Source organism: Cucurbita moschata, unplaced genomic scaffold, assembly GCF_002738365.1.
Source record: "Cucurbita moschata cultivar Rifu unplaced genomic scaffold, Cmos_1.0 Cmo_Scf00014, whole genome shotgun sequence".
In the NCBI taxonomy this organism is placed as follows: domain Eukaryota; kingdom Viridiplantae; phylum Streptophyta; class Magnoliopsida; order Cucurbitales; family Cucurbitaceae; genus Cucurbita; species Cucurbita moschata.
Window position 1 is genome coordinate 586,395 of NW_019268530.1, and position 21,165 is coordinate 607,559.

A 21,165-nucleotide genomic window follows, 5' to 3' on the forward strand; every position below is an offset into this window, starting at 1 on the left:
TTTTTTTTTTTTTTTTTTTTTTTTTTATAAATTAAACAAATAAGTGAAGCTATCTTCAGCTAGAATATAATTTTTTTTTAGGGTTTTTATATTTTGTTGCAATTAGCACATTACAATATTAACTTTTTATTGTTAAAGCAATTAGGTTAGTTTAATTTAAAGGACAGAACCCATCCCATCCCATATCAATCTGACAAGACAAAAAGAAGTTAATTATTGCTAATCAATTTCTTAATATATCTATTGCTCTTATGAAAGTGTGATATTCATTAGCTTAATTAAATATAGATTAGCATTACCCAAATTAATAATTAGTTTTGTGCATTGATAAGAATAAAATGGCGGCTTTCTTTATTATCTTATGCTCAATCTTTTCTCTTATAATATTATTGTTCTACTATTCTCAAAACCATTGGACCTACCTTCTCATTTACTTAAGCTTATTATTACTTTAAACAAATGTGTTACACTTCCTTTCATTCCCCTCCCCTACTACAATTCTCCATTTAATCTACAAAATATAGCTAATTAGAACACTCACGACTCAACGGAGAATGCCGCTGCTGATAGGTCCCACTCGAGCCGAATGCCGTAGGTGCACAAGAGTACTTCGCGCCACAACCATCTCTTTTTATGTTCTACGAACCGATGTCAACTGCTTCATCTGAAAGAAATGAATCATTAATACGCTAGTCATAAGAAGGAAGAACTGCCATAAAATGCTTCTTCGTGTATCATTTCTAGCCATCCAGACCGTATTGAAAAGGTTCTTGAGACATAACATACGAAAGCCATAAACCTTTCGCCATCAAGTTCACGGTTCAAATTGATTATTTGTAGGGTAGAAAACAAAGAGCTGATGGGTTTAAACTAGACGATGATTTACCTAAGATTCCGTATTCTACGAGTTATGTCGACAACGAAATATAATAAGACCAAATAATTAATCTGTGAGAATAACTTTAGCTTAGACACTTGGGAACATAAAAAAATATTGTAGGACAGAAAATAAGTTTACTGAGCTGTGGTTCACAAATGTCTAGTCAATGGATTTGCACCAGCTTCCTGCCTAGTGATATTATGCTTTCATTATATCTAGTCTAGACACAGGGTGAAGATAGAAGAAAGATATCCTTTAGCTGGGTTGGAGAGGCTCATCCCATCATCCCATATGAGGAATGGGGCATGCTGTCACTCTATTTAAACATCTGAAATAGAAAAGAAGATAATTTGAGTTAACAAATATGCATAGAACTTTTCTAATTGGGCTCAAATTCCCATACCCAATGAGGCAAGGAAAACAAGAACAAGCAAAAGAAACAGAAGAAATAGAGGAAAGAAAGGAAGTGTAAAACTTGATATTGAAGTATTTTAATGTGCAACAAAGAGTAGTGCCAACAGCATATGTTGTCTCGTGTTAAAAAACTAAGCCCACAATTAGGCACAAACCAATTCTATAATCAAGTTGGATTATTTCTTCATTTTAAAGGGTGGGATGGAGGAGGAGGAGTTGACAAACTCAAAAGCTGCTCTTTCCATAAGGGAAGGAAAAGTGCCCAAACATTGACCAACAGCGAAAAGTAGATGCTTCCTGTGTATAAAAAATGGACCAGTCACTCTATGCCACATCAGTTTTTCTATTTGTTTAGTTTGTTCATTTTTGTTTGGTCAACCAGAAGATAGATGGAGATTCTTCTTTGCTAGCACTCACAAGTTTGGTTTTTGTTTATTTTGCAAGAGGTGTTAGGAAGCTAAAGCTTTCAAAATCAGATAATTTTTATAGCTACGCACCGGAAGATGTGTCAGTGAGGGGGCTAAGCTTCAAAAGGGGTGGACACAAGGCGGTGTGCCAGCAAGGACGCTGGGCCTCGAAGGGGGGTGGATTGGGAGGTCCCACATCGATTGGAGAAGGGAACAAGCGTCAGTGAGGACACTGAGTTTCGAAGGGGGTGGATTGTGAGATCTCATGTCGGTTGGGGAGGAGAACAAAACATTCTTTATAAGGGTGTGAAAGCCTTTCCCTAGCAGATACATTTTAAAAACGAAGCCCGAAAGAAAAAGTCGGAAGAAGACAATATCTACTAACGGTAGGCTTAGGCTGTTACATGAAACATGAGAATAAATCTCCACGAAGAAAGAACGGAAAATGTTAGTTCAACCACAATCAAGGCTGCAGCCCTACCACTATTGTTTGATCAGAAAAGTCACAGTGGGGAATAGGAATGATGACAATATTAGCAGAGATATCTCATTCCAAAATGGCTACACTGTTAGAGTTGAAGTTGCATCATATTGGGTCTGACTAAAAGTTAGTGGTCTAGAATTCACTGAGACCTTTTACCTGACCTCTGTGTAGCCACTTAGTGGTGAGCGTGTTGTCAAAATGATCTTTTTCAGCTGTAGAATCTATTCCTCGCACCAAATATTTGAAAATCTGTAATGCTCTGCTATCAGAACCTCCTCCATAAGAAGCTCATCCATGATGATCCTGGAAAAAAGTTCCAATATAGCACTGGGAACATTGCAAATGTAATGGCCATGGAAGCCAAGAATTTAGACAGTTAATATTGTATCAGTGCCATTCTCAGGACGAAATAAAGGAAAAGTTTGTCTTTCATTGTTTCATATACTCAATCAACAAGACTTTAAAGTTAGGTAGAAGTACTGGATGAACATATTTCTAAACCCAAGTGGGATTTTGAGTTCAGCCTCATCAACGAGTTCGAAACCTAAAGGTCGACCCATCTGTGTTAGGGGAGGAGTTATGTTGAAGAGCTTTGTATTTTGTCAAGTTTTCCTAAAAGATTAGCAAATATACAAGCCGTAGAACATGTACTTTTGTCTACCCCCATGAGCCTCAGATTTCAATGGACCATTTAAGTTCAGTTTTTCAGCTGCATAATCATATCAATCAATAAAAACTACAAGCTACAACAGCTCTAATCCCCTGAACCATGAAATAATGATTTGATTCTGCAGAAATTGTTGTCAATATGGTGGCCGTGTGTGCATAGATACAAACAAAAGTAATCTTTGTAGTGGGTCTCAGATCAATCAAAATACAAAGAACTGGCAAGCAGAAGAGAAGAAAAAGAAGAGAAAAAGTTGAAATGCTTTTTTATTGTGCATGATTCCCTTAAGACACCCAGGTGGGTAACCACATATGAACATTGGTAGTATAAAATGTAAATTTAGATATTTCTTCCAGCTAAAATTAGATAGATTGGACACTCGAACAAATTTCACTTTCGATCAGAAATTCATTAAAAATGATTGATAATAGATATTTCCTTGGACAAACTGATGTGTTATTCTTTGTTATTTCTTGTAATATTCTTGAAGTTTGATATTGGATTTGCTTTATTTCCTGGCCGCAACCCAGTGCTCATAAGCATAGATTCTCTCTATTTTGCATATCCAGATCTCTCTCTCCTAGCTGGGAGCCTTGCGGATTGATCAATGTGCTCTGCCTGCTGTGATTCTTTGTGTTCATAAAAAGATTTCCTGCTTTTATCCTCGTCTTTTACTTCTCCTTTTCACAGATGCTTCGCCCTTTCTGAGTTTCTTGGCCATTTGGTGCTATGTGTAGCTGGTGTACACACCACACTACCATAGTGATTCATATTCTCCCACATTTTATTCCATTATCACATCACCAAATTTGGCTATAAATACACATTTTTCATTGTTGTTTTTCTACATCACACCATATTACACTCCTGTCTCATTGCATATACTCACAACTCCCTCTTAACTGCAGCTCTTTCAACTCTCAATATGAGCTACTCACATTCTAATATCAGCTCTGGTTTGTTTACTATGACATTCCTTCTCATCTCTTTTTTCTTTTTCTTCTCTTGTTCATCAACAAAATCATGATCTTTGTCAACACTCCCTTTAATGAATGGATTAGTTGCTTTGGTTTTCTCATTATGGTGACTAAACTGCAGGCAGTAGATCATCTGCAAGAAGGCCATTAGAGTTTGGAAGGACACATGTTGTGAGGCCCAAAGGAAAACACCAGGCCACTATTGTTTGGCTGCATGGCCTTGGTGATAATGGCTCTAGGTAATGCCTCTTTTTGTAGACTAAATTGTTTCTGATGGCGCTTAAAGCCCTTCAAGTTCATCTGTTCATATAAGAATCATCTAAAACTGTACGGTACGCACTCGAGAATTGTTTGAATAAGGCTCAAAGCTAACATAGCACAAGGATTTCTTTTTTGTGCATGAAAATCATAGAAACCTGTGACTGTTTTCGTTGGATGTATTTTACTAGCTTGCCTTGCCATCAACAGTGGACGGTTGTATTCCTTTCCCCTCGGAATAAAGTACTTTTTATCTTCTTTAAGAAGGGTTTCTTGCCTACCTTTGTTTCCTAAGCCAAACGAAAAAGGGAAAAGGTGGTTTCATAATGTCAACATCTTCACATTCTTCCCTTGAGTTTCTCACTTCAATGAAATGTAAAAAAGAAACAACAGCACCGTAGAAATTGTACGAATAAATGTTGTTGAACTTTCCCTTTCAACTTTTCCGATCTTATGCCGAAGTTTATTTGGGAACCATGGTTCGGAAAAAGTGCATGTAAGACTAAGTTCAAGTTTTATTTGGTCCTCCAGACAAGATGGGCCCTCTATAGTACTTTCTTTTCTTCCTAAATATTCCATAACGGGTTTTCCTTTCCCTTTTCCCACCAATCCAGAAGTTCACTTGCTAAACCTTTGAAAACTTGAAAAGATAATTGTTCTATATGAAATATGATCAATCATACCTCCTGATTTGAAGCTTTTTTTTTTTGTTTTTCCTTTTTGCTAATGAACAATCTAATAAGCTAAGCTTTCTTGCTTTTGTTCTCTGTTTAACTGCAGCTCTTCTCAGCTACTGGAAACCCTTCCTCTACCAAACGTAAGAAATATGAGTTTATACCATCAAAGGGCTATAACTTGATGTCAAATGGGTCTAATTCTAATCAACATTTTCTTTCAAATATACAGATCAAATGGATTTGTCCAACTGCTCCGACTCGACCGGTATCTCTACTCGGAGGCTTTCCTTGCACTGCATGTTAGATTAACAACCTTCTACTTTTCTCAATTTTATCATTCCTCAGTTCATATCTACTTCAATCTAAAAACTGTTCCATGTGATTCTTTTCAGGGTTTGATGTGGGGGAGTTTTCAGAAGAAGGTCCAGATGATTGGGAAGGTCTTGACGCCTCCGCTGCCCATATTGCAAACTTGCTGTCTGCAGAGCCATCTGATGGTATGCTGAGAGCTATTTGCATCTCAATCTCCCAAATATCTCTAGTACTTAATTAATCCAAAACAACATAACCTTCAACACATCAAAGTATTCATTCCCCAACTTGATGAAGAATAAAACTTTTCACTTCAATTATTTGTGACAGTCAAAGTTGGGATTGGAGGCTTCAGTATGGGAGCTGCAATGGCACTTTACTCTGCAACTTGCTGTGCTCTTGGGAAATACGGAAACGGAGCCCCGTACCCCATCTACCTAAGGGCAATCGTTGGACTTAGTGGCTGGCTTCCTGGATCTAGGTATGTTTTCCAAGGAAAAAAAGCTCCATGATTGATAAGTGCTCATATAGAACTAAATAAGATGCTGAATATGTCCTACAGGAGCTTAAGAAACAAATTCGAGGCATCACACGAGGCTACAAGACGAGCAGCATCAATTCCTGTCTTACAGTTTCATGGAACAGGTGGGTAGTGTCTAAAACATTCAGCTAATGTTAATGTTTCTGTTCTCTAGCTGACCTGAAGAATAATGCACTTAGCTTTGTTGCATACAAAGGTGAGTTCAAATTCAAGAGTTTAACCATCTGACAAACTACACGACTTCAATCAGCATTTTTGAGAAAGCTGGAATATATTCCTGCAGCCATTCTTTTTCAGGATTTCAACTTTCACAACTTGTTTAAAAAGATAATGATTCTCTACAGTTTAAAGTGATCATTTGAAAAGGAGAAAAGGAGAAAAAGAGAAAAAAAAAACATCTTAAATTGTCCTTGATAAAAAACAAACTCATATTTCCAACCATTTCATGACTACTTTTCAGAACAACTCTGTAATTTTATCTTAACCCTTATTGACCCAAAATGCAGCTGACGAGGTAGTCCCTCACAAGTATGGAGAAAAATCAGCCCAATCCTTAACCTCAGCTGGGTTTAGAACTCTTCTGTTCAAAAGCCAAGAAGGGTACTGTTCTATTCTTATAAACATGCGCAAAATTGAACAATCAAAGCAGAGCAGAATCAAAATGGTTAAAAGGGTACTGATTGATTACTTATTTGCAGGCTCGGCCATTACACGGTCCCAAAAGAGATGAACGAAGTCTGCAGTTGGCTGAACTCAAGGCTGGGGCTTGAGGGTTACCGCTAAGACATTTCTTGAACACTCCATTTTCAACGGTAGTTGAGAAGAGAGAGGGTAGTAAAGTTTATTAAGAGATAAAAGAAAAAAGCTTATGCTTTTGGTTTGAGTAGGCTTATTATGGTAGAATGGGGCATGGGGCTTTTGGTACAGAGAAGGAAACTTCCATCATTCCTTTTTTTCTATCTTCTCTGTTCCCAATAAAGTTTTGGATTCCCATGTAAGAGTGAGTAAAGTTATATACGTAAATAAATCGATATTATATATGAATAAAAATGAAGTTGGAGAATACAAAATTATACTTAAAAAATGCTTAAAATAATTGATAGTTACTCCTTGTAGCAACAAAATTCGTCTTTATTTTTAATGACTCAATTATAAAAACTTCTAAGTTGCATGTTTGACTTCGAGCAATTTTATGTGGATGACTATCTAGGAATTTTGTTAAAAACTGTGTGCGCGAAGACAAAACATGTTACAAATTTGTATTGGTTTTGTGGGGATAGTCTTCGCTCCTATGAATATTTTAGACAAATAGGTATCTTGGTTATGTTGTATGTAATATCGGGATCATTAGGTTTCCAGTCTAGTTTTCAAATTCTGGTCCATATTTTGGGCATGAGGGTGTTGGAGATGGTATTAGAGCATCATTTCTTATAGTAGAATATGGTTATAGGACGAATAAAGAGGGAAGTTAGTGGACACGTGAGGCTTGAGTAAAAGAGGACACATGAATTAAATCTTGATGATACAAAGTTATAGTTAAGAAAGAGCTGATAGTTATTATTTATTATCTATACCAACAAAATGCACATTCATTTTATTGGTGGTTTAATTATAAAAAAATTTCCTAAAAACATATAAGGATAAAAAAATCTTAAAAGGACTTATGGGGTTCGGAGCACTCTTAGAAACGCTTCAAGATGAGCAAGTAATATGGTCATGTCGCTGAGCATATCTAGGTGTTAGATTCCAAATTTAGATTCTATATGGTCGTTTAAATCTTTGGCCCTTACATAATTTATTTGTTAATAGGATGCATTTGAAATTTATTTGTTAATAGGATGCATTTAAAATTTATTTATATATTTTTAAATACTCCATAGGTTTAATTATCATGAACAATCATAGATACTGGTATACATTTAGTTTTCATGTTTTATTATTCGTACATATTTAGTTTTTATTATTCTTATTTTATTTTTTTATGTTTTTATTTATTTAGTTTATATATTTTATTAAATTTAATTTGGGACTATATTCTAATTAGGCCAATTTTATAATTTAACCAATTTATGGGTTTTTTTTAATGGGTCATTATTGGGCCTTGGGTTTAGTTTGTTTGGCCCAAAGCTATTAAAACCCTCCATAAACCCTACCTGTTCGATTCTGAAAATCGAAGAGGGACAACTGAATTTTTTGCAGAAGCTTTCTTGGAATCATAGTCGCCGGCGATGAATTACAGGTTTCAAAACCTGTTAGGGGCGCCTTACAGAGGAGGCAATGTTCTGATTTCGGAGGACACCTTGTTAATCTCACCCGTCGGCAACCGAATCTCCGTTACCGACCTTGTTAAGTCCCAAACGGCGACGCTTCCCGTTCAATCGTCGTCCAATATTTGTCGAATCGCCGTCTCTCCCGATGGGGCGTTCTTATTCACCGTCGACGAGAAGAATCGTTGTCTCTTCATCAATCTCCGACGCCGAGTTGTGCTTCACCGTATGTTCTTCAAGAAGCCCGTCAGTGTCGTTAAGTTCAGCCCTGATGGTGCATTTATTGCTGTTGGCACTGGGAAGTTGGTCCAAATTTGGCGCTCACCTGGGTTCAAGAAAGAGTTCTTTCCTTTTGAACTGGTACGGACTTTTGCTGATTGTAATGATAAAGTTACAGCGTTGGGCTGGAGTCCGGACGGCAATTACTTGCTTGCTGGGTCGAAGGATTTGACTGTTAGGTTGCTTTTTGTGAAGAAAATAAGTGGGATCAAGTACAAACCACACTTGTTTTTGGGTCATAGAGACTCAATTGTAGGTTCGTTTTTTGGGACTAATAAGAAAACCAATAAGGTAGTAAAAGCTTATACGATTACGCGTGACTGCTATATCTTTAGTTGGGGCATTACAGAAAATAATTTGGATGAGATGGAAGTGGATAATTCGGAACCGGCCTCACCGGGGACTCCTAGTAGGGATAGTGAAGGAAATGTGGAGAGTGGTGGGGATGTTAGTGTAAAAAAGAGGAAGAATTTTGGTGATGGTAAAGCGGATGATGAAGCTGAATACTTGCTTAGAGAAAAATGGGAGTTAGGGAGGAAGGATTGTTTTTCTCAGGCTCCGGCAAAGGTGACTGCATGTGATTATCATAGGTACCTTGATATGGTGGTTGTGGGATTCTCTAATGGCACGTTTGGGCTGTATCAGATGCCGGATTTTGTGTGCTTGCACATGTTGTCGATATCAAGAGAGAAAATTACCACAGCCATTTTCAATCAGCATGGCAACTGGTTGTCATTTGGGTGTGCCAAACTTGGTCAGTTACTAGTGTGGGAATGGCGGTCGGAGAGCTACATATTGAAACAGCAAGGACATTACTTTGATGTTAATTGTCTTGCTTATTCACCGGATTCACAACTGTTGGCAACGGGAGCTGATGATAATAAAGTCAAGGTAACTTAATACGTTAAAGGTGTATTCTTTTTTCCAAACTTAACTAGCACGATCCGTAGTAAAGCGATTGCATTACTTGTGTTCATCAACTATGTAGCCTAGTGACATATGACTTTATTCCCCCTTATATAATTCTAATTTTCCATCATTGGTTAGGCTGTATGGTGCCAAACTTGTTTGAGTTTCTTTTAGTAATTTCTTGTTGATGGGTTAACTGGCTGATGTTACTTGTTTGGTGTAGGTGTGGACGGTTCAATCAGGCTTCTGCTTTGTTACGTTCTCCGAGCATTCAAATGCCATTACTGCTCTCCATTTCTTGGCAAATAACCATTGTCTGTTGAGTGCATCTCTTGATGGCACTGTTCGGGCATGGGATCTGTTTCGCTATCGAAATTTTAGAACTTTTACTTCCCCCAATTCCCGGCAATTTGTTTCACTGGCAGTAGACCAAAGTGGTGAAGTTGTTTGTGCTGGAACATTAGATTCATTTGAGGTATCCTCGTGACCTTTCTTGGAATATATATATACTCCTTCTAGCTTTTCCTGCCTCATAGTTCTTGTACTTTGTAGATTTTTGTTTGGTCGATGAAGACTGGCCGTTTGTTGGATATCCTTAGTGGGCATGAAGGTCCTGTTCATGGATTGATGTTTTCTCCTACAAATGTGAGTTCTGAACGCATTCATTTACATTTTGAATTTCTTATTCTAAAATACCATTGTACATGATGCCTTTTTTATGCTGGATTTTTTCTCCCTCAAATTGCTCTGATTGTGCTATCTTCTTCCCCATCTTTTTATGTCATTAATAACCATAAAGATGAGAGGTTTATTGCTTATCCTTTTTCATAATGCTAATCACTCTGTATGACTCAATGTAGGCAGTCTTAGCTTCCTCATCATGGGATAAAACTGTCCGCTTGTGGGATGTTTTTGAAGGAAAGGGGGCTGTTGAAACGTTCAATCATATGCATGATGTCCTTACAGTGGTTTATCGTCCAGATGGAAGGCAGTTGGCCAGCAGTACATTAGATGGTCAGATCCATTTTTGGGATCCGATTGATGGTATATTGATGTATACAATTGAGGGGCGTAGGGACATAGCGGGAGGACGTTTAATGACTGATAGAAGATCTGCAGCTACTTCAAGTTCAGGGAAGTGCTTCACAACGTTATGTTATTCTGCTGATGGGAGTTACATATTAGCTGGAGGATGTAGTAAATTCATCTGTATGTATGACATTGCTGATCAGGTCAGTTTGTATGCTTTTACTTTTATTTGTGGTATCTGACTACATGTCTTTCATTAGGCTAAATCACTTATTTTGATATCAACCATACAATCATTTAACTAGTTCAAGGCTTTAATGCAAATATACCTTTCCTGGCCTTTTGGCTAAGAAGCATGTGTAGTATCTGTTCTTATCCGTTATGAACATAATACATTATGTGTTTGTTTAATTGGAATTTTTCATTACACCACAAAAGTTAAAAGATTAAACTATGCATGTTCCCTCTGAGGTGCGAAGATGATTTAAAATTTCAATTCCTTGATTAGGTTTAGGCTCTCAAATTTTTGTTGTATTAAAAATATAGTAGGTTGGCTTGTTTGTTGATTCATGTTTTATGTTGAAAAAATTTAGATTAAATTTTGTTACTTCTACATTTTATGCTTGTCTACCATTTGTCTTTTCCCTCACATTTTTCTCGTTGTATCATGTTGTGCTTGCTCAGGTATTGCTACGCAGGTTTCAAATAACCCACAATCTCTCTTTAGATGGAGTTCTTGATGTTCTAAATTCAAAGAATATGACTGAGGCTGGGCCCATAGATTTGATTGATGATGATGACAGTGATGTAGAAGAAGGAGTTGACCAACAAACACGGGAGAAATTAGGCCATGATTTACCTGGGTCGATTCTCAATCGTGGGCGACCAATTGTAAGAACAAAATGCTTGAGAATTGCACCTACTGGTCGAAATTTTGCAGCCTCAACAACAGAGGGAGTTCTTGTTTATTCAATTGACGAATCTTTTATCTTTGATCCAACCGATCTCGATATCGACGTCACACCTGAGGTAATGAATGTAGTTATTATTGTACAGTCATACACGCACAAGTTATTGCCTCCAAAGGAAAAAAAATATTTTACGATAAGACAAATACAGAACTACGAGCAGGAAAAAGATGTTTCTGGCGCATTTCTAACTAATCTTAGAAGTTGAGAATGTTGTCTTTAACCATTTATCCTTTCTAACATCGATCTTCTATATATTTTTTTTTGTAGGCGATCAATGCTGCACTTGATGAAGATCAACCGAGCAGGGCTTTGATTCTTAGCTTACGATTAAATGAGGATGATTTAATAAAGAAATGCATTTTCTCGGTGAATGTTGTGGATATAGCAAAACTAATCCAATCCATCCCACATAGATATTTGCAGAGGTTGGTCGAGGCATTAGCGGAACTTCTGGAAAGTTGCCCGCATTTGGAGTTCGTTCTACGGTGGTGTCAGGTAGTTTGAGTTTCAATTTTGATGGAGATATTGTCTTTGAGCTTTAGTTGTGGAAATGATTTCAACTCATCATTTTTTTGTCTCAGGAACTCTGCAAAATTCATGGTAACTACATTCAACAAAATTCTAGAAACCTACTTCCTGCCTTAAAATCCTTGCAGATGGCTATCACCAGAACGCATCAGGATTTGGCTGATATGTGTTCGTCAAATGAGTACTTACTTCGGTATCTTTGCACGACTAGTACCAAGAAAGGGACAAGTTAATGTCATGGCGGATTCTTGTCTTTCACAGGTGTCATAGCCAAAATTTTGTGTTGCAGAGAAACCCTCAGTTAAAGCCCTTTGAATGAGTGAGGCTATTTAACACCTACAATTTTATCAGATATGTCTGATGTGTTGCTGGGAACAGCATGTATCAGTCAGATGCTTCATATTGGGTTGGTTTTGTTTGTACGTTAGGAGTTATTTTTAATTTGCTTAAGTTCTTTATATTTTTCTTTTCAGAGGATGCAGATAGTAAATTTAAGAATGAATACCAAATGTAATGGATGTTTGAGTTTCTAATTCCACAGGATTTGTTGGATCGAAACCTGTATATGGTATTGAGTTTTAAGAAAAACGAAACAAAATCGGTTAAACCATATCTCCTTCTTCATACTTGACTTATTCAGTCTTCTGGTTGTTTGCAATATCTTTGAGCTTCTCCTTCAATTCTCCAGACTACACATGACAAACAACATAACAATGTCAAGGCAATGCATCAAAAAAACGGAGACATATTTTCTAAATGAAGGTAACAAAATCTGATCATAAACCGAAAAATCTCGGTACGATCCGAGAAGTGAACCAAGTAGTGCGTACGTTGGGAGCTTATAAGAGATCGGTCGAACCTGATGCATACTGAGTATGATATCTGATCCTCCAATAAACTCTCCTTTTATGAAAATCTGTGGAAATGTTGGCCAGTTGCTGCGTGAAACAATTTCTTATTATTACAGCATGTTGACGAGGATTTTACTTCTTCAGTCAACAATATCACTAGCTTATATTCGCGTAGTATTATACTAAGGTATGCATACCTGAATGATTTCACAGCATTTTTAAGCTCGGCGTCTTCCAAGATACTTCTTGCACTCAAAGGAACATCTACAAACTTAAACACATGAGAATTTTGGAGAAAGATGGCTTGCAATGGAAAGGTGGTGCAAGAATTTATATCCAGCGATTGACACAGTACTAACGTGTAACAGTATGATTTGAAAATTCAATATAGATTCTCATGGCAACAATGAACTGAAGACTTTGTAACTACCCAAGTCTACCATCAGTAGATATTGTCCTTTTTGGATTTTCTCTTTCGGACTTCCCCTCAAGATTTTTAAAATGCGTCTGCTAGGGAGAAGTTCCCACACATTTATAAAGAACACTTCGTTCCTCTCTTCAACCGATGTGGGATCTCACAATCCACCTCCCTTATGAGCCTAGTGTCACAATCCGCAATATGATTGTGACTCGAGTAAGTCATTGAGGACGATGACTAAGTTAAGTGGGGGAGAATGTCACAACCTTACTATGAAGAGAGTAGGTTGTGACCCTCACGCCATGACAAGCAAAGGGGCGTCCCTCAAGAGACGCCCATCCGGCCATATGCGGGCCAACGTAGAAGAATGCCATGATGCGATCGAGGAGGACGATGCATCATCCAACACACCACCACGCAAAGTGGGCATTGAAGACATGTTGAGACAAAAAGCCGGGGCGAAAAATATAATGGGGCTTAATTCCCCTTAAGGCTGGTCGTGAGCATGTATAGATCACGACGCCACACGGTCAAGAATGTAGGACCGTGACACCTAGCATCCTCACAGACACTCGTTCATCTCTTCAATCGAGGTGGGATCTCACAACCATAACCATAACAAAACTCACGTAAAGGAAGTACTGAGACCATATACCGAACAAAACTCATGTGAAACTGAAGACCACATTAATCGGAACATTTCTCAATAAGCTTGACCAAAAGAGAACAGAATCATTAAAACACACACACACACACAGTGAACACTTACCATATAACTTCAACACTTTAACTGCCAGAGCGCTAAATCCACATTGAGGAACATCCGGCACCCCTTTCATGTAAATCATCACAGGATTTTGCTGGACATCCTAGCAACAAGATAGAAGGATGACGCCAATATATAACATACAAACTCATAGAAGTATAAATACTAGCAAGTCATTATGTTGAAGAATTAGAGGCCTACACCGACTTTTAAAACTAAGCCATTTGAAAATTAAACCAATAGTGCTGGTTCTTAAACTCCTAACATCCTACTCAAATCACAAAGCGTATAATTTTTCTACTTTTTGCACTATCTGAAAGATCTTTTTGTATCTTTCCTCTTTTGTGTATCTAAATGAAATTTAGAACGCACATATTTTTTCTGCTACCACAAATATTAGATGCATCAAGGTATGCTTCCTAGACAGATGTTACAAGTTCTATCATAAAATCATGCATACATACCTGTTCAACAACATCTCTCAAAGAAAGGACAGAACTCTCAAGTTTATTTGTAGGTTTGAAATCTTCATGGGTATCAGGATCATCAGGAACAGTCGTTGCGTATGCCATTCCAGATTGGTAACAAAACCCGGGTACCTATCAACAGTTCAAAGGGAGGCACCACATTATAACATCCCATAGTACAAGAGTTGCAGTCAACTATGATAGTTTGTATGTCATCACTACCATGTAATTTCACACTAGGCAGCATTCAGCGAAGTTTATTACAAAATTTAGTATGCCTCAAATTTAAGCAAACGCAACAATTACTTGGGTGAGGAAAACATCTCACATGGGATAATATGAAGCTTAACTTCAAAGACAAAACTAATAACTAATGTGGCCAAAATAAAGAAAACAACATTCTTAATCCAGTGAAAGTGATAAAATGAAAGTTGTGATCAAGAGTAATAGAACAGAAAATTTACATTATCAAACTACTGAGACAAAACAGGCATCATATTTAATTTAAGCATTCATCTCAAAACACCAAAAAATAGGTATCCAACAGGCTCCAACTTCAAAGTTTAAACCTCCGGATAGTTGTGTGAGATAAAGGGAAGAAAGGGAAACTTGAACATAGTTCCATGATTTTCAGATGGCATAAAAATAAAAAATCCCCACAAAGTCACGCCTATAATCAACTGAACAAGAAAAAAAAAAAAAAAAATCTAAAATCAATGAAACAAGACAAAAGAAATTAGAGACTAAACTATGATAGTATGATTTGTTCAAACCGTACAATTCTGCTAGTGCGAGTAGCTGGCAGACCAGCCAAGCCCTTGAAGAGCAAGTTTGATAACGCCTTCGCCATGGTTCCAACTACAACACTAAATCGTACGAGAAACTCCCAATTATATTATCTGATGTAAACTACAAACTCAAGAGTCAGCAAATTGGAGTACCGTTTTGAACAAATGCAAACAAATAGTAACAAATATCAAGGTACAATAACAAACTAAAAAATCAGAACCAAATTCCCTGAGAAAAACAAAAATATTTGAACTTGACAACATCAAATAGAAGAATTACAATCAGACAGTAACCTCATTGAGAAAGACAAATTTAGAGACTACAATTTCTCGAACACCTAAGTAATAAATATGAACATGAATTAATTTCATGCAATATTAGATTATAAACGGCTAATGTGGTGTCGCAGATCGTACAATAAACCATAGAAATCTATAATACTACAACATAATACCACTAGAAATACGTCGCTGTGAGCCCAAAAAACTTACCGTCGACGAAGATTTTTGCCGGGAACGGGGGAGCAGAGAAAGAAATACCAGTAGGTGGCGATGGGCAGTTGGGGCCAAGCGGGCGGGTCTTAGTTGCATACCTATTTTTTTCATTTCTTACTAATTATCCGGTGCATCTCGGCCTATCTGATTACTGTACGCAGCTTTTAGTTAACCAATCAATAAAAACATTTAATTACTTAGTCCTTTCGACGACATTTTTTCCGCCTATTTTAGTAATTACATTTTTTATATAAACTTTTAAATAATAATAAAAAAAATATAAATGATAATTAGGCCAACTTTTTTGGTACAAAATATAAACTTTTTCCCCTTAATTTTTTTTAATTGTATCAATTTTCTATGATAATTTTTCAACAAATAGAACAAAATATATTACAAATTTTTTTAGTTATTTAAAAGATATAATTTTTTTTTATAATTTATTAATATTTTTTATTTTTAAGATTTTCTAGAAATATAATCGTTTTATTGATATTTTAAACCTCGCATAAAATGCAACCATTTATATATATTTCAAATAAATTTATATAAAAAAAGACGTGGCCGAATCACATGGTCATCAATCAGCTATCAAACCGTACGCACGACCGTACTGTATTGCTGCTCCAAAGAGTCTTGCGATCCGGTGCTGAAGGTCCTTCGAAACACCGGCCAGTGAGTCTCGCTTGAAGGTTGAAAGCTCGAAGATCCTTCGGAATCTCTCTCTCTTTCTCTCTTTCTCTCTTTTTCGTTCATTCAATATCGACCCGGAGAATCGAAGTTTCCGAATTCGGACAAAAAGACGGCGATCGAAAGATGTCTCTGACGGCCGTGAAGATGTCCGAAGACGTTTGGTTTACTTGTCTCACTCATGCATTGTCCACCGAGACTGAAGAAATCATGGGGCTTCTTCTTGGCGATATTGAGGTCACTCCCTAGATTTCCACTCTGCAATTTACTACCCCCCGTTTGGTGGTTCTTCGACTTTGTTTCAGCTCATTCTCGTTTATTTTGCGTAATCTGATGTGGGTCTTGCTTTAATTTGTGTTTTTGGGTGTATACTTGTTGCTTGGCTGCTTGTATAGGATGTCTAGTTTGAAACGAAGGTTAAATTGGTTTCTTCTGTTGTTTTGGCAAATGGGGTTGTTGTGGTTTGAATCCTCTCTATATTGGAGTTTAGATTATTGTGCTTCGTTGGCTTAGTTTAATGATTCCGTGGTCATTTTGTAAAATTTACAGTGAGGAGTGGTGTTTATGGTTCTCTCTGCAGGAGCTTTGATTCCAAATGATGTCTGTTAGAAATGAACTTGGTTTGTTTTTCACAAGAGTTCGTATGAATTTGTTATATTAAGCATTGTTCTATTTCTCTTTTATAGCTCTTGTTAGATGGTCTATCAGAATTATGGTAAACAGAGAATATTAATTCTAAAATTCATCTCTAGAGTTTGAATAGTTGTTTCATGGTTGATTCTCTAAGCTTTAAGCTCTTTCATGCCCTTTCTACGGGTCCTGTATTTGCATTCTTACAAAATTATTGTTAATTCTGTCATGTGTTCTGTTCTGACAATGAAAATTTGCAGCATTCAAAAAATGGAAGTGTTACTGCACTAATTTGGGGAGCATCGCCTCAGACACGGTCTGACAGAAGGAAGGACCGTGTGGAGACTCATCCTGAACAATTGGCTGCTGCATCTGCCCAGGCTGATATATCCTTTGCTCCTTTTATCATTATGAAATTCTTCTAGACTTTGTCCTATTTATCTCCGTTCATCCTTTTAGTTCATCTTTTTACTACTTTATCATTTGAATTAATTATTGTGCAATTGATCGACAATCTTGACAAATGAAAATATTTATCTCAACAGTTCAACTTAAAGGTGCTAGTTTTATGAAGTAGTTTATCGTAATGAGGTTAACTATTCAAATACTTAAGGAATCTTTTGCTTCTGTATTTTTCACTAGTAATTAAACCTATGAAACTATTTTCTTTTATTCTATAATGTTATATACTTAATTTTATAGAACAGAATGACAACAATGACTGGGAGAACAACAAGAGTTATTGGATGGTACCATTCACATCCTCATATAACAGTGCTTCCTTCTCATGTTGGTTAGTATTGACTTGTCTATGGTGTCCAATTGTGACCCATCTTGCTCTTGAAATGTAATAACAAATGTAAAAGGCTTTGCTCATCGATGAATTGGTTTCCATCTTGTTCTCCTTTCGTATGTTTCAGCTGGTGATCAAGATTCCGTTCCATCTTGATATACCACATTATATCATCCTTTGAGTGAGAATGTTCTATTGATGATCAGGGACCAAGTCTTACTTGGAGATCCTAGATTTCTAGCCTTTTCCTTTACATTTCCAATGGAAGGCCCTTTGTTTCATATAATTTGTTATTAAGAAAAACCTTCACACATGGTTTTCGTTTGGTGTCACTTGCCAGGGTACTATAAAATAAAAGGCTCAATTTTTTTTTTTTTTTTTTTTTTTTTTGAATTTCTTCGTGTTCTAATGGTTCTATAATAGTAAAAATTTCCAATAGCTTATATTGCAGCAAAGACATAACGTGCAAGATTTAGGGAGATGGAACTAGACTTTGACATGAAAGGTCGGATATCATCCCAAACAACGTAAGGATATCCATCACAGCTTTTCTTTTGTAGAATAATGCTTAACTAAATCAGCCAACTCTTTGAACTCTTTGTTAAAAAAAATAAGGATATAAAACCAGCCAAGAGCCAGCCCTTGGAAATTTTAGTCTTCTCGATGAATACAAAGAGGAAAAAGAGCTGGCTGATTTAGTTAAGCATTATTCTACAAAAGAAAAGCTGTGATGGATATCCTTACGTTGTTTGGGATGATATCCGACCTTTCATGTCAAAGTCTAGTTCCATCTCCCTAAATCTTGCACGTTATGTCTTTGCTGCAATATAAGCTATTGGAAATTTTTTTAATCTTTTTTTGGCACTTTTCAATTAAAGAAAAATAACTCCTTCAATCTTGTAAATTGTACTTTCTGCAGATGTGCGAACTCAAGGGACATATCAGCTCCTTGATTCTGGGTTTATTGGGCTGATATTTTCCTGCTTTAGTGAAGATGCAAACAAGGTTTGAGTAGTTTTATTTACTTTGAACAGTTATCTCTTTGCATGTTTGCTAAACATAGTTGGATAATTTCAGGTTGGAAGAATTCAAGTTATTGCTTTCCAGTCCTCTGATGGAAAACAGAATCACCTCTCAAGACCTATTTCCCTATCTCCTATGTACCGAAATTCAGTGATTGATGTTGAATCTTCTTTGAGTTCCTCTGATAATTTATCAGCAAAAGTGGGCGGACCAGGGGAGAGTCCCGAACAAGACACTGGTGATTCAATGGTTGCTGGAGCTATGAAGGTAGAAATACAACATATGTGCTTTACAAAGACACCTAAATCTGGATGTTAACATTCATATGACCAGCTTAGGTTGAATGATAAGCAGAAGGTTTTGCTTAAGTATCAATTTTCAGGCAAGCATGATGTTTAAGTTAGACTGTTTATTAATGGGGAAACATGTTGACTCTGAAAATTTTTAATTGATTGATACTTCATGAGTTCTGCATTGGTTTAGATCAATAAATTTTATGCAGAAAAATAATAGCTTCCCACCTTTGAGGATCAAATTCAGGTACTTTAATGGGTTGAATTCACATTTTCTATCTTTTCTTATGCTCTGACTGTGGGTAAAGCTGCATGTCCTAGTATTTTTGTAACAGCCCAAGCTCACCGCTAGCATATATTGTCCTTTTTGGGCTTTCCCTTTCAAGATTTTTCTCAAGGTTTTAAACGCGTCTGCTAGGGAGAGGTTTCCATACCCTTATAAGTAATGTTTCGTTCTCCTCTCCAACCAACGTGGAATCTCACAATTTTTTATTGCCCTCTGTCGTCGTACATCTTCCATCAATCACTATCCTCTCATTTTCATGTCAGTTGGGAAAATCATTGTTGTAAACGTGTTTGGTGAACACTTCTGTGTTTCTCATCTGATATGATGTTGTTGCTAATCACTTAGCTCAGGATAATCAATTTGTAACTGTTTGTCATCAAAGGAAATATCTAAGCATGTGCTCCTTGGATTTATCTAATAATCCAGTTCCGGGAGTTCACTTTTGTTAACATTTGCAAGTGCGGTGCATTAAATATTTCATCCTTATTGATGTGTATGGCTCGTTCGACATGGTTTACAGGGTTCTGGACGATCTTCAGAGTTGGGTTATTTCTTTGCTAATGCTGACACCAACTACCAAGGAAAAGAAAAAATGGGGGGTAGCTATCTTACTAGCAATACAAACAGTGGTACTACTGATATCGATCCTATGGACTTGACTGAAAGTATGCAAGAAGCAATGCACCGTTCAAATATCGAAATGAGGTACGTATGAAATGCCATTATCCTCAATTTTCATACAGTTATCTACGAATGGCTTTATCTTCTAACTGGTTCAAACTGCGTTACTCATGACTTAGTTAACTTGTATTGCTGCATTAATATGGAGTCAGATGTGGCAGTATCTTGTTATTTTGTTCTTCCTTGAAGAACATTCATTATCATCATTTTTTTTTCTCGAGCTGACGAACTTGGGCTTTACCACTCCTGATTGTGAATTTGTTGTCTTTTGCTGCCAGTGCTGCTGAATTCTCAAGGAAAGAGATTCCTCTGCATGTTATGCCGAGTGCTTCCCTCATAAAGCTTGATTCACCATTAATGTCTTTTACAGATTTACAAAATGTTCTGTTTGAAGAGGAGAGATCAGCTTATAACCAAGCCATCTTAAATAATATGAAGTAATGAAATGATTATTTCTTTCACGAATCAATCCATGGTTTCATAACCCATTTGCTATTGGCTCTGATCATTTCTTTTGTTTCTTGTAGGGATGGGAAAGCGCATCCGCTGACGTTCATACATCACACCTCAACATATCAGGCTTCAATGTGCAAGTTAATTGAATATTGGTTAGCCTTCAACCATTCATTTGTGCTCTTTTGTTCTCCATGCCTCATTTGATTGAACTTGTTCTTAGTGACATTTTCATTGCTTGCAGTCTTAGTCCTGCCATAACCGCGCTCCAGGACCGTCTAAAAGAGAACGAAATTCGGGTATGAATCAACTCCAAACACTCCATTTACATAGATTGATCCCATTGATTTTATGAACTGGACTCAAATGGAACATTTTCTGCACATAAGTTGTTGATGATCCCTTTGCTCTGATGAATTCAAACCATTACATCATTATATAGCAAAAGAGTGTTAGATTGTTAGATAGTTTCAATATGATTTTAGAGGTTGATAAATTTCACCTTAAAACAGTTAGCATTGCTGGCTGAGGAAGCCAGGAATCTGGAAGTTGAGGCTGGAAAATCAAACGAGTCAGTCCCGGGATCACCTCACCAAGTCACTCATGGATCTCGAGCAAGCGCTTCGACAACACACAGGGACTCGTATGCTTCAACTGCATCAGTCGGTGCGCGAACCGCAGGAAGCTCTGTTCACCGAAGTAGAAAGGGGTTGTGATGAATCTTCTGCCGGTAACTTGTTTTCCCAATTTCTTTTAGTCTGTATTATAGCTAGTTTGGGGTTTTTTTGTGCATAAAAACAATCCAAAGTATAGAAGAAGGGTCAAATGGCATTCATTATTAGCTTCCAAAACTTCACCTTCTTGATGTTGAATCCACTGAGCAGAGTAACCCAATTTATGTGGGGTTTTTTTTTTTTTTTTTTTTTTTTTT

At 36.9% G+C, this 21,165-nt stretch overlaps 4 protein-coding genes, 1 long non-coding RNA gene and 1 pseudogene across 10 annotated transcripts in view; 4 read left to right on the forward strand and 2 right to left on the reverse strand.

The window, feature by feature from the left end:
* Positions 1 to 927: 927 nt before the first annotated feature.
* LOC111452876 lies at positions 928 to 6,439 on the reverse strand. Of its 2 annotated transcripts, none has more exons than XR_002712174.1 (3): positions 6,306 to 6,439; positions 2,342 to 2,488; positions 928 to 1,208 (listed from the first exon to the last, which is right to left on the reverse strand). It is a non-coding gene; the product is annotated as an uncharacterized LOC111452876 (long non-coding RNA). The 2 variants fall into 2 exon arrangements; XR_002712175.1 differs by having other exon boundaries at positions 2,342 to 2,512.
* On the forward strand, positions 2,827 to 6,675 carry LOC111452875 (acyl-protein thioesterase 2-like). Its single transcript, XM_023093793.1, has 9 exons — positions 2,827 to 3,808; positions 3,951 to 4,068; positions 4,868 to 4,904; positions 4,994 to 5,063; positions 5,157 to 5,261; positions 5,407 to 5,557; positions 5,639 to 5,721; positions 6,124 to 6,217; positions 6,316 to 6,675. Exons 1-9 carry the CDS (start codon positions 3,778 to 3,780, stop codon positions 6,398 to 6,400), a joined length of 774 nt encoding a protein of 257 aa, XP_022949561.1. The 5' UTR covers positions 2,827 to 3,777; the 3' UTR covers positions 6,401 to 6,675.
* A 1,119-nt stretch (positions 6,676 to 7,794) lies between these two features.
* Positions 7,795 to 21,165, forward strand: part of LOC111452195 (periodic tryptophan protein 2) — a 16,606-nt gene continuing 3,235 nt past the window's right edge. For 2 of the 3 annotated variants that reach the window (XM_023092782.1, XM_023092781.1), the window contains exon 1: positions 7,795 to 8,375. In XM_023092782.1, coding sequence (XP_022948550.1) covers positions 7,846 to 8,375 — 530 coding nt within the window. In that variant the 5' untranslated portion in view covers positions 7,795 to 7,845. Of the gene's footprint in view, positions 9,055 to 9,295; positions 9,548 to 9,624; positions 9,718 to 9,932; positions 10,305 to 10,785; positions 11,131 to 11,339; positions 11,568 to 11,653; positions 12,159 to 21,165 lie in introns of those variants that run through there. The other variant, XM_023092780.1, reaches the window with a different exon arrangement.
* Positions 10,427 to 10,536, forward strand: LOC111452906 (annotated as a pseudogene).
* On the reverse strand, positions 12,091 to 15,507 carry LOC111452198 (monothiol glutaredoxin-S15, mitochondrial-like). Of its 3 annotated transcripts, XM_023092788.1 has the most exons (7): positions 15,383 to 15,469; positions 14,881 to 14,968; positions 14,100 to 14,234; positions 13,639 to 13,738; positions 12,649 to 12,715; positions 12,460 to 12,538; positions 12,091 to 12,289 (listed from the first exon to the last, which is right to left on the reverse strand). In XM_023092788.1, exons 2-7 carry the CDS (start codon positions 14,950 to 14,952, stop codon positions 12,233 to 12,235), a joined length of 510 nt encoding a protein of 169 aa, XP_022948556.1. In that variant the 5' UTR covers positions 14,953 to 14,968; positions 15,383 to 15,469; the 3' UTR covers positions 12,091 to 12,232. The 3 variants fall into 3 exon arrangements, with proteins under 3 accessions (XP_022948556.1, XP_022948554.1, XP_022948553.1); XM_023092786.1 differs by lacking the exon at positions 14,881 to 14,968 and having other exon boundaries at positions 13,639 to 13,729; positions 15,383 to 15,507; XM_023092785.1 differs by lacking the exon at positions 14,881 to 14,968 and having other exon boundaries at positions 15,383 to 15,507.
* On the forward strand, positions 15,965 to 21,149 carry LOC111452197 (lys-63-specific deubiquitinase BRCC36-like). The gene is made up of 10 exons (XM_023092784.1): positions 15,965 to 16,312; positions 16,966 to 17,091; positions 17,411 to 17,498; positions 18,418 to 18,503; positions 18,576 to 18,788; positions 19,621 to 19,805; positions 20,060 to 20,218; positions 20,309 to 20,389; positions 20,479 to 20,533; positions 20,747 to 21,149. Exons 1-10 carry the CDS (start codon positions 16,202 to 16,204, stop codon positions 20,948 to 20,950), a joined length of 1,308 nt encoding a protein of 435 aa, XP_022948552.1. The 5' UTR covers positions 15,965 to 16,201; the 3' UTR covers positions 20,951 to 21,149.